Raw genomic sequence first — 18,324 nt, forward strand, 5'->3', positions numbered from 1 at the left:
TTGCCGTGGCTCTGGTAGTGTGTCACGCAGGCATGCAACTTACAAGTCCGGCGTCGCAGCGGGAAATAGCCATGCTGAGCAGTGAGCTCAGCACGTACACAGATGAAAGCCTTGCTTGCTGATTGGTCCGGCGGCCGTGCCGCCGGACCAATCAGCAAGCAAGGCTTTCATCTGTGTAGTGCTGAGCTCACTGCTCAGCATGGCTATTTCCCGCCGCGACGCCGGACTTGTAAGATGCACGCCTGAAAAAGAAATCATCCTGGCCGGGGTCGGTTTCATGCTCCGGAGATCTACAGCCTTCCTATCTCCCTCTCCCTTCTACCTGCTTACGGCCACATCCCCTGCTCCGCGGCTCTCTTCGGCAACTCAGCAGCAGCGATCGACACAAGCTTCTGACGTCGGGGCCTACCCTCTGCGAGTCCCGCTTGTTTCAACTTCCTTTTTCCACAAAGGCGGGACTCGTAGAGGGAAGGCCTCGATGTCGGTAGCTTGTCTTGATCACCGCTGCTGACAAGTTGCTGAAGAGAGCCGCGGAGCAGGGGGGTGTTGCCAGGTGCAGGTAGAAGGGAGAGGGCCAGATGCAGGACTCGTGGGTGAGGGAGCAGAAGAGAGAGAGAAAGAGAGAGGGGAGGGAAACAAAAGGAAATATTTCATACTGGGCTGGGCCGGAGTGGAGGGAGGGTGGAAAGATTCTAGCTACAGGGTGCAGTAACAAAGGAAACGGGGGGGAAAGCTGAAAATGGAGATAGTGACACAAAGAAGAGAAAGGGTAAGCAGGACCTACTGAATAAGGATAGAGATACAGAGGGGACATGAAAGGGTAAATAAGGCATCCCCCCGAAAATAAGCCCTAGAGCATATTTTGGCCTTCCAAAAAAAATAAGACAGTGTCTTACCATCGGGGAAACACGGTAGTACCGGGGACTTGTTTTTTTTCCCATCTACCAGCGAGGAGGCATTCGTGGTGCGCCTTTTTCAGAGGGACAAGCTCTCAGATCTGATTCAGCAGATCTCCTCGGTGTTGCGCTTTGAGGAGACGCTGCTTGAGATCCTGAGTGTAGAGGACACTCTTCTTTGGGGTACTCCTCTGCTTCCCGCTCCTGTCCGATACATCCAGTTTTTCTGGATATTATCCTGGCACAGGGGACTTTGTCGGAGGTGTCTTTTCGGTTTGCGTGCTCCTTGGCTTGTTTGTATCCTGTCCCAGTGGGGGATAGGGCTACCTTAAAGTCGCCAGTTGTGGATGCGGTAGTCGCAGCTATGGCTACACGGCATACTGTGCCCGTTGAGGGCAGTTCTATTTTACGGGACTCTGAGGAGCGTAAGTTGGAAACCATTCTTATACTGAATTTTGATATATCTGCCTTGGGGGTCCAGGCAGCTATTTCTGCGGGACTGGTGGCTTGGGCCGTGTTTTGGTGGGCCAAGTGGGTCCTTGACAATGAGTCTGATGGTCAGGAGGTGGCGAAGATTTATATGGCTGCTTCTTTCCTCTCAGACATCCTCTATGATTTTTGTGGACGTCTGACAAATCCATGGCTGTACGTCGGACCTTCTGGCTTCAGGTTTGGTCTACGCATGCGGTGTCTAACATTAAACTCACTAAATTTTCTTTTTCAAGGGTCCTTCTTTACAGAGGTTTTGGACAAGTTAGTTAAAACTCTGACGGACTCTAAAGTGCCATACCTGCCTGAAGACCATGCCTACCAAGCTGTTCGAGGTGGCACTGCTCGAGGGCTTCTGCAAGATTTCCACAGGTACCACCCTAGACGTGGGATTGCTCCCTACCCGACCTCTGATTTTGCCCGGGGTCGTTTCTTTAAGCGAATGCAGTCATGTCAGGGGACCCGTCGGGGGGGGTTGGGAATCCCTCCGCCAGTTCCCTCGCTTTCCATCAGCTGGAGGTGATTCGACACAGTTTCTTCTCTGCAGTTGGCCCACTCCCTGCTAGATCATTTTCTAGCTTCTCCTTATCAGGCAGCGTGGAAGAAGCAGGTTTTTTGCCAGACCCTTCAAAGATTGCTAGATCTCTAAGCTGTTGTTCTGGTTCCCCCTGAAGAGTGTGGCACCATCAGGTACTCGATTTACTTTATGGTGCCCAAATAAAATTAGGGTCCTTTCGACCCATCTTAGTTTTGAAGGGGGTCAATGGGGCTCTCAGATTTCCGTCTTTTCACAGGGAAACACTGCAATCTGTGATTCTGGCGGTTCAGCCAGGAAATTATTTAACTTCTCGCCATGTCAGAGGCCTACTTGCATGTTCCAATTCGGGCCTCCCATCAGCGCTTCCTTCACTTTGCGTTCTTGGGTCAGCATGATCAGTTCTGTGCACTGGTTCAACCATGGCCAAAGGAGGGGCTGTTGTATGTGTTCCCTCTGTGGCCATTAGTGGGCAGAGTTCTACTCCACATTGTTCGTCACCCCGGCCTGGTGGTTCTGGTGGCTCCAGATTGGCCCCGACATCCATGGTATGTGGATCTGATGCAGCATCTAGTGTCAGATCCTCTTCCTCTGCCTCTTTCGCCTGATCTTCTGACTCAGGGCCCCATTCCCCTGTTCGATCATGCTCCCTTTTTTGTCTTACGGCCGCTTCTTGGGCTGAGTCTTTGCTGGTGCCTCCAGTAGATATTTGTAACACTGCTGTTTGGTCTTCCTTGCATTCCTTTGTCAGACACTACCGTGTAGACGTTCGGGCGCGTCGGGGCATGGTGTTCGGTGAGCATGTTCTGGTGTTGGCCCTTCAGGGGTCCCATCCATGATGGGGACTGCTTTGGTATGTTGCGCTTGTAAGATTAACCTAAGCCAGTCTGGAAAGTTGCTAAAGAAGGAGAAATTAGGTTCTTACCTGCTAATTTACTTTTTTTTAGCCTCTCCAGACCAGCATAGGACCCCACCCTGTATCTTGTCGTGTTGTTCTTGTGGGTGTTGCACGTGCAAATTTTGTTTTTTCTGCAGGTTCTAGTATTTTTCTAGAGCCAGGGAGATATAAGAACAGTGGCTGTGGTTCAGCTGGCATAGCTGGCAAACTGTAGGGACTTTTGTTATTTGCATTTGTTCCTTTGCATTTTCCAACAGCGTTCCGGTTTTTATTAGTTGTTATTCCTGTTCGGAGTCCTGTTTATTTTCTGTTTATAGTTCTTAGTTCTGCTTGGCTATTCGGCAGACTGAGGTAATTAGGGAGGAGTTACATGATATGTACTATTCCAAAGTTTTGTCTCAGTCTCCACCTGCTGGTCATGATGAGATATAACCCGCTTGTAAGATTAACCTATGCCGGTCTGGAGAGGCTAAAAGAAAGTAAATTAGCAGGTAAGAACCTAATTTCTTCATACCTACCGTATGTAAATATTAAAGTTACCTGAAAGCCTGAGAGCTATTGAGGTGGTGCACATTTAGGTACAGTAGGTATTTCCCTGTCTCTTGAGGGCTCACCATGGAAAGAACAGAGTTGCAGAGGAATATGAACCTGGGTGCTCTGGATTAAAGTCCACTGCACTAACCACAAAGCTGCTTCTATGCTTTGCAGAGACATCTGTGTGGCCATTTTTGTACCAATGGTGTCATACAGATTTATTATTTATAAATTAGGATTTATTTACCGCTTTTTTGAAGAAATTCACTCGAGGCAATGTACATCAGTAATAGACAACTACAGCAGTAAAAATATTCAAATTACAATACAAAGTATGGCGTGACAGGACATTTTCAATACTGCGTCTAAGTCCAATTTTGGACGTTTCCCACAAGACATCCACAAGTCGGTGCATGGAAACATCCATTTTTGAAACCACTAGACAAATATTTTTTTTTTCTAAAATGACCTATTTAGATGTTTTGGCCTTTAGGATGTCTTGCTTTGTTGACCATTTTTTAATACAAAAATTGCCAAGTTCAAGACATCCAAATCAAGCCCATTTGAACATAAGAACATAAGATGTGGGAGGGGTAAGCATTTTAATGAACTGACCACACATACATGCCAACAGGGCAGTGAGACACCTTATTGGGCAGAACTGTGAACTTCACATATAGGGTGCCAGGTACATGCAGTATTTTAGCAGAACCCCTTTATAGTGTATGGTGAGCCACCCCAAACTCCCACAAAACCTACTATACTCATCTGTCTACCTCCCCAATAGCCCTTATGTATCCAGGTATCACCTATAAGGCAGTATAGTAGGTTTTGGGGGGATTTGGCAGGCTCACACTTTCAACTATAAATGTAGTAGGTAGCATAGGATATGAGTCTGAATCCCCCTCTCAATGATTCACTACACCACCAACCAGGCTACTCCAGATACCTGCTTGATGCACTACTAGGATATCCCATAATATCTGCAGCTATCCCAAAGGCTTGTATGTACTGTTTCTTTCACATCTTTGGGAGGTAGGAGGGGAGTTCGTGACCACTGGGGGAATGTGTGAGGGCCATTTTTTCATCCCTCCAGTGGTCATCTGATCAGTTTGGATACCTTTTTGGCACTTAGACACTTTGAAAACAAGTCTAACTTTGAACATCCAAATGGCACTCTGGACATCTTGAAAGACATCCAAGCCTTCCCAAATCCCACCTCCTTAACATTTACATGTTCTGGAGGGTGAATGCCCTGCAAGACATCTGAAAATTTAGTTTCAAAGATCGGCACTTGGGATGTTTTGGCGATTAAAATATCCAAGTGTCAATTTATGCTGTTTTTTTTTTTTTTTTGACATCTGCTTTTTTGAAAATGAACCCCATAATATGCTACATTACATTGTCAACACAATACACGATAAAACATTTTATAAGCAGCTTAGGAAGTAAGCAAAGATGTAGCATATAGATAGATAAGAAAGATTGATGTCCTTGTCCTGCATTTTTCAACGTTCTTAATTTGGATATTTTATTTTGGAAAATGGCTTTTTGTTTTAGATGTTCTCAACTTTTTTTGAACAGAAAACCCCCAACATTTTCCCATTTTGAAAATGGTTGTGAGATGAACGTTTTCTGGGATGTTATGAGTGGGATGTACCAATTCTGACTTGGACATTCTTTCTAAAATGCCCCAACATGTGCATCTATACATGTGCACAAATCTAAATTGGACCGGTTGAATGAACCCTCATGGTGTTACCATGTTATTATGCCATTCATCATGGCCCTGATTCTATAAAAGGCACCTAAAATTAGGCACCTAGATCAGTGAACCTAGCAGATCTAGGCATCTAAATTATTTAATAAACTTAATCAATACTTATAATAAGTAATTAGCAGCTCATAATTAGCAAAAAATTAAATTAATTGGGTGGTAGGCAACTAAGGGCTCCTTTTATCAAGCTGTGGTAGGCGGTTAACGTGCGGAATACCGCACATTCAACCGCCTGCCGCGCTAGTCGCTAACGCCTCCATTGACAAGGCGTTAGTTTTTTGGTGTGCCGTGGGGGTTAGCGCGTGATGAAATGTCTGACGCGCTAACCCCCGTAGCACACCTTGATAAAAGGAGCTCTAAGACTTTTAGGTAGGTGCCTAGTCCAAGGTGCCTACCGGGAAATGGGCATGGTTATAACTTTCAATCCTTAACCCTATTCCTCTGCCCTCCAACCCAGCCCGCTGATTAACCATTCCCCTTAACTGTATCCATGACATCCTGTTTGTCTGTCTTGCCTGTTTAGATTGTAAGCTCTTTTGAGCAGGGACTGTTTTCTTTCTCTCTGTGACTCTGCAGCGCTGCGTGCATCCAGTAGCACTATAGAAATAATTAATAGTAATAGTAGTAGTAGTGTTTTGTATGTAAGTACCTAAACTGGACTTAGGCACCAGTATTTAGGCATAAATAGGGGGCACTTAAGTTCACTTTAGGCGCCTCTATATACAATTTTATAAATATTTGCTAACTGAAGATTGACAGGCGTTGTGCACCGTGCTTTTTGGCACCTATGTTCTAGGCACTATTTACAGAATCAGGGCCCGTGTATATAGACCTGTAAAACAAGAAACAACAACGAAGGAGACCAGTTGATGCTCAATCCTATTTATTTGTAACAGACTTGACACGATCGTGTTTCGGCCTTAAACAGGCCTGTCTCAGGAGTCTTGCTTATCCTAACATGATAGTTAAAATGTACTGATGCTCTTGCTCAAGTACTGCATGGAGTTGCCAAAAGAAACACCTTCTCAGAAAATGACAGTGTGTGTGGCTAAACCATGTCCATTTTCAATTGTTTAGGGCCGAAACACGATTGTGTCGAGTCTGTTACAAATAAATAGGATTGAGCACCAACTTGTCTCTTTCGTTGTTGTTTCTTGCTTCTCACCGTTGTGAAGGCAGTTTCTCCTATAGACCTGTAAAGCCATGCTATCATGTCCAGCTGAATATTTCATGTTGAAATAATGCTTTAAACAAAATTATTGCTATATGCATAGTAGTGTTTGCAAGTGAACATGCTTCTTATGACAGTGGAAATGAATATTCTTTGGTGACAAAAATAAAACTATGTTTTCTACAGGCCCTCCACCTTTAAGTATTGCTATGGTTGTGGCAGGTCAGTAGGTGTGCAGCTAACTCCTTGTCCTAACTGTAAGGCAGTGTATACTTGCAGCAGTTTTTGTAAAAAGAAAATCTGGAATGAGTACCACAAAGATGAGTGTGCTGCATTAAAAGGTAGGTTGGAGGATATTTAATATGGAAACTGTCAGAAAGTTGATAATAATCTCTTGCAATCTCTGTAAGAAAATGTTGGAGTACTATATCTGTTATTCTAAACGCTGGGTCACTGTGCAGAGTCTCAAAAGCACCTGCAATTTTTTAACATGCAAGACAGATGATCCAGGTCATATAGGGCCATATTCCGTAAATGGTGCTCAAAAATCACTACTGGAAAAAATTGGTCCTCAGCACTATTCTATTAAGAATATTACCAGCTGAGTGTTTCTTTATAGAATAGTATGTAGCGCCAATTCCCATGCCCAACTTTGGGTGTGAGGACTTTATACTTGCTGAAACCAGGTATAAATCCTGGCACACAAGTTGAGTGCACATTCCCAGTATTCTACAACATTGTGCTCAAATTTTCAGAATGCCCCTGACCTGCCCTTATCCCTTCCCTGGCCATGTCCTCTTTTGGGTTGCATGCTATGGGATTTTGGCACCTGGTATTATAGAATAGTGTGCATCTAGATATGCACACAATACTTGATTGCTGGTGTCCAATTAATTGATTATTAGTGGCTCATTAACCAATTGTGCTGCACACACATCTCAAATTGGGGTACCCTTTATAGAATTCAGGGGATAGCAGAATAAAGATGGCTAAAACCAAAAAGGTAAAAAATATAAGATACCTTTTTTTGAACTGACACATTCAATTCCTCTTTCTTCCATTAATAATGTGAATCACATTTCCTTTAGGGGCACTCCCTATGGCCTTGAATAATTCATTTTTGTTCCCATTGTCTTATGTATTCAGTTAGATTGAAAGACTTATAGAATTGGGATTCATTGTACAAATGTATAATTTGTTGAAGAGTACACTGATTTAGGATGTCATGTAATGCTTGCTCAGTGAGAAACCTCTGGCCTACCTGAACAGGTTCCCCTCCTACACCTCCAAGGATCACATGACAAAGTGATTAAAAAGGGGACTGGACCTTTTTGATTGTGGTACAAGCAGAATTTTTTACCCTTCCTCTCAACCTTGCTATCTCTATACGACACTGACGTACTATTTTCGTGTGTGACTCCTCTGCTCTCTAGACTAGCCCACTACCAAGTTTCTTCCCGGTTCCCTTCTCAGTTTCCACTGCTATGACTCACACACGGCCCCTCCTGCTGAGATTAACCTTCTCCGATCTCTTCCCTCTTAGAGAAGTGAGGAGATCTGATCTGGAGGAGTTTCAATTGGCCCCATGAACTCTATGAGATCAGGCCTGGAAGCATTGTATTATGGCTTCAAGGTTCCAGAATGGTAAAATAATCCCAACTTTTGGCTGGGGTTATTTTTCCTTGATTTAAGGGCCATAAAGCAACTTGCAGTATGCATCCTGAACCTGATTCTATAAATAGCGTGTGAGAGATTCCATGCCGGGTTTTCCAGGAACACTGCACATTTACCCAATCAGTACACATAAACCACTTTAGAAGGTGCAATAAAATGTTTTATTGAGACATCTACTTGGGCCTATTCCCTCATAGACTCAGGAAAGGCAAAGATATACTTTTATATCTTGTGTCTAAGTGCAGCAGCCTATACACTTTAGGCCAGGGGTGTCCAATAGGTCGATCGCGATCAACTGGTAGATCGCCAAGGCAAAGTGAGTCGATCGTGGAGCCCATCCCGGGCTCCGTGATAGACTCACTTTGCCTTGGCGATCTACCGGGCCGATCAGCCTTCCTCTCCCCGATGTCAATTCTGCCGTCGGAGAGGAAGGTCAGGCCAGCCGATTGGCCCGACGCAGGGAAGCAGGGAGAGCTTGCGGCAGCGGCGGCTTTGGGGCCTGTTACCCAATGGCGTCGGCGGTGGCTTGAGGGCCTGTTCCCCAATGGTGGCAGCAGTGTCTTGGTGGAGGGCAGGGAGAAATAAAGAAAGGGGGCAGGCAGGGAGAAAGAAGGGAAACAGAAAAAAAGAAAGGGAGGCAGGGAGAAAGAAAGGGCAGGGAGAGAGGAAGAAAAAGTTGGGGGAGGGAATGAGGTCTGGAGGAGAGGAAGCATGCAGGCTGAAAGAAGGGAAGAAAGATTGGATGCACAGTTAGAAGAAGAAAGTGCAACCATAGACTCCTGAAATCACCAGACAACTAAGGTAGGAAAAATGATTTTATTTTTGATTTAGTGATCAAAATGTGTCTGAATTTATATCTGCTGTCTATATTTTGCAGTATGGCCCCCCTTTTACTAAACCACAATAGCGGTTTTAGTGCAGGGAGCCTATGAGCGTCGAGAGCAGCGCTGGGCATTCATTGCAGCTCTCTGTGCTAAAAACTGCTATTGTGGTTTAGTAAAAAGGGATGGGGGTATATTTGTCTATTTTTGTATAGTTGTTACTGAGGTGACAGTGCATAGAGTCATCTGCCTTGACCTCTTTGAAAAAACCCCGGAATAGGAATGATAATTAACATTTTCTCAGCGTACAGTGTGCTTTGTGTTTTTTTTTTTAATTTTATTGTTGGTAGATCATTTTGACTTGGTCATTTTAAAAGTAGCTCGCAAGCCCAAAAAGTGTGAGCACCCTTGCTTTAGGCAGATAGCCATATCATATTCCAGTCCAGTCAGCTTTAGGTCAATTTCCCCAGTTCTATCATGTTTAAAGCACTATAAGTCTGGTTCCTACTTCACTTGTTAAATAGTCCAAACAGAAGAACCTTTAGGAGAAAGAAGCCCCTTTTCTCCAGCAACAATCTCAAATCGCATTAGCTCAGCTGCCACACCCCAAACATAGGACAGTCACCTTTAAACAAACAGGTTTAGTTTATGGAGTTCTTGGATTAGAAGCTCACCTCTCTAGTGCTTTTCTGGATGGGTTCTTGGATAGCTTTCTCACTCCAGTCCTTCTCAGGGCTTGAATACAGCAACTCTGGGATCTCTCCCTAATGATTCTCTTCTGTGGCAGTGAAAAACCTTCCTGATGAACCCCACCCTCTGACTCAGCAGGGTGCAGGGCAGGATTAATCCATCGAGGGCCCCTAGGCACACAAGTACACTTGGCCCCCTGTCCCGCTCCACCCCACTATGCGCCCAGGCGGAAACAGGAAGCTGCGTCAGAGGGAAGCTTTGGACAAGCAGCACCGCTTGCACAATTACAGTTCCCGTTGCCTTTCTTTCCCGCGCTGCTTGCTTGTCTTACTTTCCGTCGATGGGGGGGGGGGCATGTTGCCAATCTGGATGGAGCCCGCATTACCGATCGGGGGGGGCCTGCATTGCTGATCGATGCTGGAGGGGCCCATCGCTGTTTGGAAAAAAACAATGCTGATGCCCTCCTTCATCGGGCCCCCCTGACCATTTCGGGCCTTAGGCACGTGCCTACTTGGCCTATTGGTTAATCCTGCCCTGGCAGGGTGTCCTTGTTAAAGTAGCTGAGCACTGAGCTATAAAGCCCAGTGTGGTCTGAGACATGTAGTCCACTCAGTCTTGGGCTGGCAGCCCCTGCTATATGGAAGTGGAATGGTAGCATTAGCGGAAGATAATCCCTTACTGTTTCACACAGTACCTAAGTTATAGACCAGGGATGGACAAACTTTTTGACTCATGGGCCACAATGGGTTCTTAAATTTGACAAAGGAGCTGAGCGACAGTTAAACAGATCGTCTCCGCTGCACACAAGGAAGAGTGTGTGTGTGTGGGGGGGGAGGGAGGTCTGATGCTGCAGGAGGAAACAGCAAAGATTAACAACAAAGAAAGAAAGAAAAACCCCTTCCCCAAAGGGCAAACAAAGCTCATTACAAGGTGGCTTCTGCAGCATCAGCCCAACATGTATTTGTCCGTCGCCTCTCTGGCCTAGGTGAATCCGTTCATTGCCCCGCATTTCCAGTTGACTCAGGATGGCGTGACCACCCACAAGAGCAGTATTTCATGGCCGCCACAGAACAGGGCTGTCTGGCGCTTTGCAGCAGTTGCCGCACACGATGATGGTAAGAGAAAGGCAGACATGGGCAAACTACAGCCACCTCTGACGCCACCTATTAAAAAACTAAATGGGCCAGATATGACCTGCCAGCCATAGTTTGCCCATGTCTGTTATAGGCGCTGTTAGCCATGGTTGTCAATCAGCCACTAGGCACCGTTTATAGAATTGTGCCTAGCTGTGCCTAAGCAGTCTTAGGTGCTGGTAGGCATTGAATCCTTAGATGCACTGCCATTTAGGCCAGGGTTTTCTTGGCCTAAATGAGTGCACCTAAGGTAAGCACCTACCAGCACCTAAGTCGATCTATACTCAAACTCCACCCCATATCTGCCCCTAATTATGCCTACTTGCTGGTTGATGTATTGGGGTAGATGCCTACCTTGAAGTGGTAGACACCTAATGAGTTAGGCACCTATCAGTTAATTAATTTTTTAATCATTTTAATTGGTTTTTAATAGTGCTTTCAAATAGCAGCACTGATTAAACCACTTAAAAACATTGTTAGGCGCCCAGATCGGCTAGGTGCACCGATCTAAGTGCCTTATTTTAGGTGTCTTTATAGAATCAGGGTCCCTGTGCACAAATCACATTATGGTTTTTATATAATAATAGTTGTTTTAATGCATTTGCATGTTTTGCATTTCATTATGTAACCCACAGTAATGGGTGTAAGATGAGTAAAGCTGGGTTAGGACAATTTAAATCACATTAAGGGGCAAATAACATAACAAGCCTCTAATGCATCTTGATAATTTCCCCCTTAAATATGCATGTATTTTTCCCAGAAAAAGAAGCCCCCAGAGTCATTTAGAAGTGTGTATGATACAGCAAGATCATATTTGGAACAGATGCCCACAATTGGAGCTTGCAGTGCCTTGGGCACAATCATAAGCCTTCTTGATGTCACCCGTGATTTCAGATGACAAACTGCAATTGATAATAGCTCTGCAAAACACAACTGAGGTGAAAGCCTTTGACATGAAAGAAAAAATTACCACTTTAGTATCCATCATGAGAGAAATAGAAATTAGTCAGCAGACATCAGCATGGGGCATATTAAAAATATTGGGTCACATCTTTGGCCCAATTGACTCTGAGCTAGGGTTACCAGACAGACAGACTTTCCAAAACCTAGCAGTTTGGGTTTTAGAAAGCCCCAATGAGCTCCGTCGCATCTGGAGGGCCTCTACACATGCACGGATAATGTCACACACATCCGCATATGCCCAAGGCCCTACAATGCATTGGTAAAGAAGGTGAAGCTTTGATGGGCGGAACAGCGTAGGACTTAAAACGGAACTGGTTATTTGGAGGCAGAACAAGGTGGGGATGGGGCGGAATAGGTGGGGCCATGCATCCAGGTTTGTGAGGCTCCAAATATGGTAACCCTACCCTGAGCACTCAGTAGACTCAGGCCTCTCAAATGTTTCAAGATGTCTGTGTCACTAAGCCTCTATGGGATTGTACATCTTGGTGGTGGATCATTATAGTCTTATCAAAGGGGCTTCCTACCAAATTCTAGCAGGTCAAATTGTGCTCACCAAAGATGCATCCACACTAAGCTGGGGAACCCATGTAGATGGGATTCATATTCAGGGCATATGATTTACTAAGAAGAAACTCCACTAAATAACCACAGTTAAGGACAATATGGTATGCTCTAAAGCAGGGGTGCAAGCTACTTTTAAAATGACCAAGCTTGTGAGCTACTTTTAAAATGACCAAGTAAAAATGATCTACCAACAATAAATTTTTTAAAAACACAAAGCACACTGTACGCAGAGAAAATTTTAATTATAATTTTCAAAGAGGTCAAGGCAGATGACTTTAAAATATGCAATGTCACCTCAGTAACAACTATACAAAAATAGACAAATATATCCCCTTCTCTTTTACTAAACCGTGATACTGGTTTTTAGCGCAGGGAGCTGCGCTGAATGCCCTGCGCTGCTCCTGACGCTCATAGGTGTCCTGCGCTAAAAACCACTATTGCGGTTTAGTAAAAGGGGGCCATAGTGCAAAATATAGACAGCAGATATAAATTCTCAAAATGAACACATTTTGATCACTAAATTGAGAATAAAATAATTTTCCTACCTTTGTTGTCTGGTGATTTCATGAGTCTCTGGTTGCACTTCCTTCTGACTGTGCATCCAATATTTCTTCCCTTCTTTCTTCCGCCTGCATGCTTCCTCTCCTCCAGACCTCATTCCATTCCTCAACCAACATCTCTATCTGTCCATGAGTCCAACTTTTTCTTCCTCTCCCTGCCTGCCCCTGCCACCCGACACACAAAAATTCCCTCCGCCAACTTTTTCTTCCTCTCTTCCTGCCCCCTCCCCTTTCTTTCTCTCTTCATGCCCCCCTTCTTTCTGTCTTTCTTTCCTGACCCCTTTTTTTCTCCATGACCCTCAAGCCACCATCTTTCTTTCTCTCTCCCTGCCCCCCCCAAGCCACCATGTGGGAGTGATCAAGATGGAAGCACACACCTGGTGAGTTCCGTTTCTCTCCTCTGTGAGACAAGATTTTCTTGCTTCTGTTTGCCTCAATTTAGTTGAACTGTGCCGCATATTAAAAGAAAAGGAATGTTACGGAGTACTACATAAGAACATAAGATTTGCCGCTGCTGGGTTACACCAGTGGTCCATCCTGCCCAGCAGTCCGCTCACACGGCGGCCTTTAGGTTAAAGACCAGTGCCCTATTTGAGTCTAGCCTTACCTGAATTTGTTCTGTTCCAGCAGGAACTTATCTAATCTTTTCTTGAATTCCTGAAGGGTGCTTTCCCCTAAAGCAGCCTCTAGAAAAGCATTCCAGATTTCTACCACTCTCTGGGTGAAGAAAAGCTTCCTTATGTTTGTACGGAATCTATCCCCTTTTAACTTTAGCGAGTGCCCTCTCATTCTCATCACCTTGGAGAGGGTGAACAATCTCTCTTTCTCTACTAAATCAATTCCCTTCAATATCTTAAATGTTTCAATCATGTCCCCTCTCAGTCTCCTCTTTTCAAGAGAGAAGAGGCCCAGTTTCTCTAGCTTCTCATTGTATGGCAACTCCTCTAGTCCCTTAACCATTTTTGTCGCTCTTCTCTGGACCCTTTTGAGTAGTACTATGTCCTACCTCACTTGATTGCACCTCCTCTCTGGTACAAAAGAGAATGGAGAGAGATTTTACCAGGAGCCCAGCAGCACAGACCAGAGGTGAGAGCCCTGTATTTGCTCAACCTGAACCCTGCATTTGATCAACCTGAAGGAGTTTGATGTTACTCTTTCTACCCTACCCCTCTTTCTACTCTCTCTCTCTCTGCTCTCCCCCCTAGCTAACCCTTCCTGCCAAATGGCCCCCCCACACATGTGGACCTCCCCCTGCTAGACCCCCCCAAACCTTAAATGTTGGACAGATGGGTCTTCCTACCATCCAGCTGGCAGGCCCACCTCCATCAAAATGAGGTGGGCCTGTCCCTTCCCGGTGCATTGTGGGATGCACTGGGTAGGGGCCTAAGGCCTGATTGGTCCAGGAACCTAAGGCCCCTCCTATGAGCTGGGCCTTAGGCACAGACCAACCTAAGATTCTAGTTGGCCCATGTGCATAAGGCCCTGCCCATAGGAGGGACCTTAGGCACCTGGGACAATCAGGCCTTAGGCATCCCACAATGCACCGGGAAGGGACAAGCCCACCTCATTTCGATGGAGGTGGGCCTGCCGGCTGGATGGTAGGAAGACCCAACCGGCCAACATTTAAGGTTAGTGGGGGGATCCGAGTGGGGGCTCTTAGTAGGGGGAGGTCCACATGTGTGTGGGGTCATCTAGCAGGAAGGGTTGGGCACCCTCCTGCTGGCGATCTTCAAGGGGGTGGGGAGTCTTCCGGCAGGAGGGGTTGGGCACCCTCCTGCCGGCGATCTTCGGGGGTCTTCCGGGCAGGTGGAATTCGGCATTCCTCCTGCTGCATTTGCATTCATTTGGCCTACATTGTAAGCATCTCCCGTTCTGCTGTGGAGACGCTTACAGCCACCTAGGTTCGCCTTAAGTGACTTCTGGGGCAAACCAGGCCCAGGACTAGCCTTAGGCGAACTTAGGCGGGCATGTGGGCCTCCCTAGGCTCCCGGAGGTGCCTCCAATGTTGGCAACCTGCCTGGGGAGGGTCCGGGGGGGGGGGTGTTTTAGCAGGGGATCCACGTGTGTGGGGTCTTCTGGCAGGAGGGGATGGACACTCTCCTGCCGGTGATCTTCAGGGGGTGGGGGGCGTCTTCCGGCAGGAGGGGTTAGGCACCCTCCTGCCAGCGATCTTCAGGGGTGGGTTGTCTTCCAGCAGGAGGGGTTGGGCACCTTCCAGCCTATGATCTTGGGGGGGTGCGGACATCTTCCGGAAGGAGGAATTGGCCACCCTCCTGCCAGCGAACTTCAAGGGGTGGAAGCATCTTCTGTCAGGAGGGGTTGGGCACCCTCCTACCGGTGTTCTTCAAGGGGTGGGGATCTTCCAGCAGATGGGGTTGGGCACCCTCCTGCCGGCGATCTAATGGGGGGGGATCTTCCGGCAGGAGGGGTTAGGCACCCTCCTGCCGTTGATCTTCGGGGGTGGAGGTGGGTCTTTCAGCAGGAGGAGTTGGGCACCCTCCTGCCGGTGATCTTCGGGGAGGGGGGGGCGTGTTGGGGGTCTTCCAGGCAGGAAGGATTGGGCATCCTTCCTGCAATATTCATTGGGGGTGGGACTGGCGGCCCAGCTACAGCCACTATACTTATGGAGATCCCATGCCGCAATAAGTATAGCAATAACCCGATTATCTAACCGGCATCTATAACATGGACTTTGGTTACAAAATCTGGTTTACTTTAGGCGGACTAGGCCTGATTCTATATAGGACGCCCATCGGCTTCTGAGACCGGGCATCCTATGCAGAATCCGGGCTTTAGTGTCCAGGTGCTGCCTGGTGCTGAATATCTTGATATAAATGGGGGGGGGGGGGGAATTAATCTTCAATGATTTCAAAAACATGTTAAGTTTGTACATATTTTAAATTTAATAGAATAGGGCTTTTAATAAGTAAGGATTTTTGTAAACCATGAGCAATTTTGGGTAGTCTTGAATCAGTAGATTTTAATCGGGTTTTTTTTGCTCTTATCAGTGAGTAATTTGAAGCATTCATGATGTAATTAAAAGTGAATATTTCCTGAGAATAATTCAGAGCTTGCTGCAAAACTTATCTTTATAGCAAAGTTCATTTGTGTTAGCATGATGACAATAGTAATGGTATCCAAGGAAGCAATATGCAAAAAATAATGCATATGTTTTCTGTGTGGTAAAGTTGTTGTGTGTTTTTTTTTTCTAGATCGGCTTCAGCATTCCAGTAATATTATTTCAGACAAACAGGGCAGCAAACGCCAAACTGATGAAAGAAGAAAAGAAAGACAGAGTACCAAGCAGATGCGTCAGGATTCAATTGATAAAAGCAGTGCAGGAACTCACAAAACAAAGATGATGCAGAAAGGGATTTTAGCAGATGATGATGATGATGAGATGGATAGGAGCAGCACAGGTAGTCGAAGTGCACGGATGGCTCATAAAGGGATTAAGGAAAAAGGATCAAGTGAGTGGAGCGATAAGGATACCTTTGGTCAAAAGATGCGGAAAGAGTCTATGGCAAGGGAAGATTATGAGGGTAAAAAGGTATTGCAAAAGGGGGCTATGGCAAAAAGAGAAATTGAAGGAATCAGCAAAGAAAGTTACAGTAAAAAGGCAGCATTGAAAGGAAGTACCACATCAAAAGGGATTATGGGAAACGAAGAAGATGAAGAAGACAGCAAGGAAAGCCGCAGTAAAAAAATGAGATCAAAAAAAGATGAAATTCAAGGAAGTAGCAGGGAAAGCCAGAGTTCAAGAATGTCATCAAAAGGGTTAATGTCAAAAACAGAAGATGAAGAAGGCATCATGGACAGTCATGGTAAGAAAATGGCAATGAAAGGACTTGGGGCAAAGGGAGAAACTGAAGGAAGCAGCATAGGACAATATGGGAAAAAGGGGATGCTTGCAAAGGGAGAAACTGAAGGAAGCGGCATAGGACAATATGGGAAAAAGATGACATCAAAAGGGATGCTTGAAAAGGGAGAAACTGAAGGAAGCAGCATAGGACAATATGGGAAAAAGGGGATGCTTGAAAAGGGAGAAACTGAAGGAAGCGGCATAGGACAATATGGGAAAAAGGCAACATCAAAAGGGATGCTTGCAAAGGGAGAAACTGAAGGAAGTGGCATAGGACAATATGGGAAAAGGATGACACCTAAAGGGATGTTTGGAAAGGGAGAAACTGAGAGATTCCTCATGGAAAGTGGAAAGAGGGGAAGGGCAATAAGTGCAGAAGGTGGCTTGGGGTTGTTCAATAAACTGAGGATGCATATGAAAGGGCTTATGGGAATGGAAGGAAGAGGCATGGGCTATCATAGTAAAATGATGGAGAAAAAAGAAGACTATACAATTGATAATTACAGTTTCATTTGATGTTGTATGAAAAATGAACATATTATATTGAATTTGCATCAATCCAAAGTGGCTTGATTAGTTTTTATTATAATTTGTTTAGACATATCCTTTGCTGGTTCATATGTCTAGCACAAAAGATAAGGCAGTCTTTAAGTTACAGTATGTTACATATACTGGTTTCTGCTAACATTGCCAGAAAGGTCATGCAGAAGGTAATTTTAGAAAACCATTTCTGTGCATTTGGAGGGTAATTCTATAATAGGGCACCCAAAATAGGCATTGACTAGGGGCAGTTCAGGATACTGATGCCTAAGGTGAGGCACCCCCATCCCTGGCATCCGAAAGTTGGTGGGGGTAGTGCTGTCCCAACAATTAGGCAAGACTAGTCAGTTGCCTAGAGCAGCAGTTTCTTGGCAGGCAGCAAAGAGAATCTGCAATCAGTGCAAAACAATAGATCCTAACAGTTATAACTCAAAGAAGCACCAGCATATACTTCAACCTGCTTTTCTGAAAAAACACAAAGGAGATGCAGGATGGTCAAGCAACAAGGAGCAAAAAGAAAAAGTGAGAAATACAGCGCAGTTAATAACATCATAATAAAATTAGTTATAATGGGTCTGACATTAAAAAATATTTACCGTATATACTCGAATATAAGTCAATCTGAATAAAAGTAAAAACCTCCATTTTTCTCCCCATAAAGGAGGAAAAATTGTTGACTCAAATATAAGTTGGGCGACTTAATATTCAAGTGCCCTGCCCTGCCAGGATCTGCACCCATTGCCCCCTCCCTCCCCTGTCAGGCTCTGCACCCAGCCCCCTCTCTGCCAGGCACTGCACCCAGACCCCTTCCTGCCAGGCACTGTACCCAACCCCCTTCCCTCCCTCCACTATCAGGCTGTTGTGCACCCAGCCTCCTTCCTGTCAGGCACTGCACACAGCCCCCTTCCCTCCCAGGTTCTCCACCCTGTCCTCCCACTCTGCCCTGTCCATCGTACCTCCTCTGCCGTTGGAATCCCTGGTGGTCCAGATGTGTAGCAGGCAGGAGCGAGCTTTCCACACTCCTGCCCTGCTGCTAACCTGTTTGTTCGCTGCTACGTGTTCCGGCTTTAGCCTCTGAGCAGTACCTAGCAGGAACATGCTTTGGTGCTGCTACTCGATGCTAAGTGGCTTCCTGAATGGCTCCCGCAAATTCTCTATGTGAGTATGAAAAAAAGTATTATATTTGTTGAAACAAGTCTGTGTATGTTGTGACACGT

At 45.6% G+C, this 18,324-nt stretch overlaps 1 protein-coding gene across 6 annotated transcripts in view; it reads left to right on the forward strand.

Moving 5' to 3' along the window:
- Positions 1-17,744, forward strand: part of ANKMY1 (ankyrin repeat and MYND domain containing 1) — a 283,242-nt gene extending 265,498 nt beyond the window's left edge. For 3 of the 6 annotated variants that reach the window (XM_033959160.1, XM_033959162.1, XM_033959161.1), the window contains 2 exons: positions 6,487-6,641; positions 15,918-17,743. In XM_033959160.1, the coding sequence (XP_033815051.1) occupies positions 6,487-6,641; positions 15,918-17,083 (1,321 nt within the window). In that variant the 3' untranslated portion in view covers positions 17,084-17,743. Of the gene's footprint in view, positions 1-6,486; positions 6,642-15,917 lie in introns of all 6 variants that reach the window. The other 3 variants (XM_033959159.1, XM_033959163.1, XM_033959164.1) reach the window with 3 other exon arrangements.
- Positions 17,745-18,324: the final 580 nt, after the last annotated feature.

The sequence above is a fragment of the Geotrypetes seraphini genome, chromosome 9 (assembly GCF_902459505.1).
Source record: "Geotrypetes seraphini chromosome 9, aGeoSer1.1, whole genome shotgun sequence".
NCBI lineage: Eukaryota > Metazoa > Chordata > Amphibia > Gymnophiona > Dermophiidae > Geotrypetes > Geotrypetes seraphini.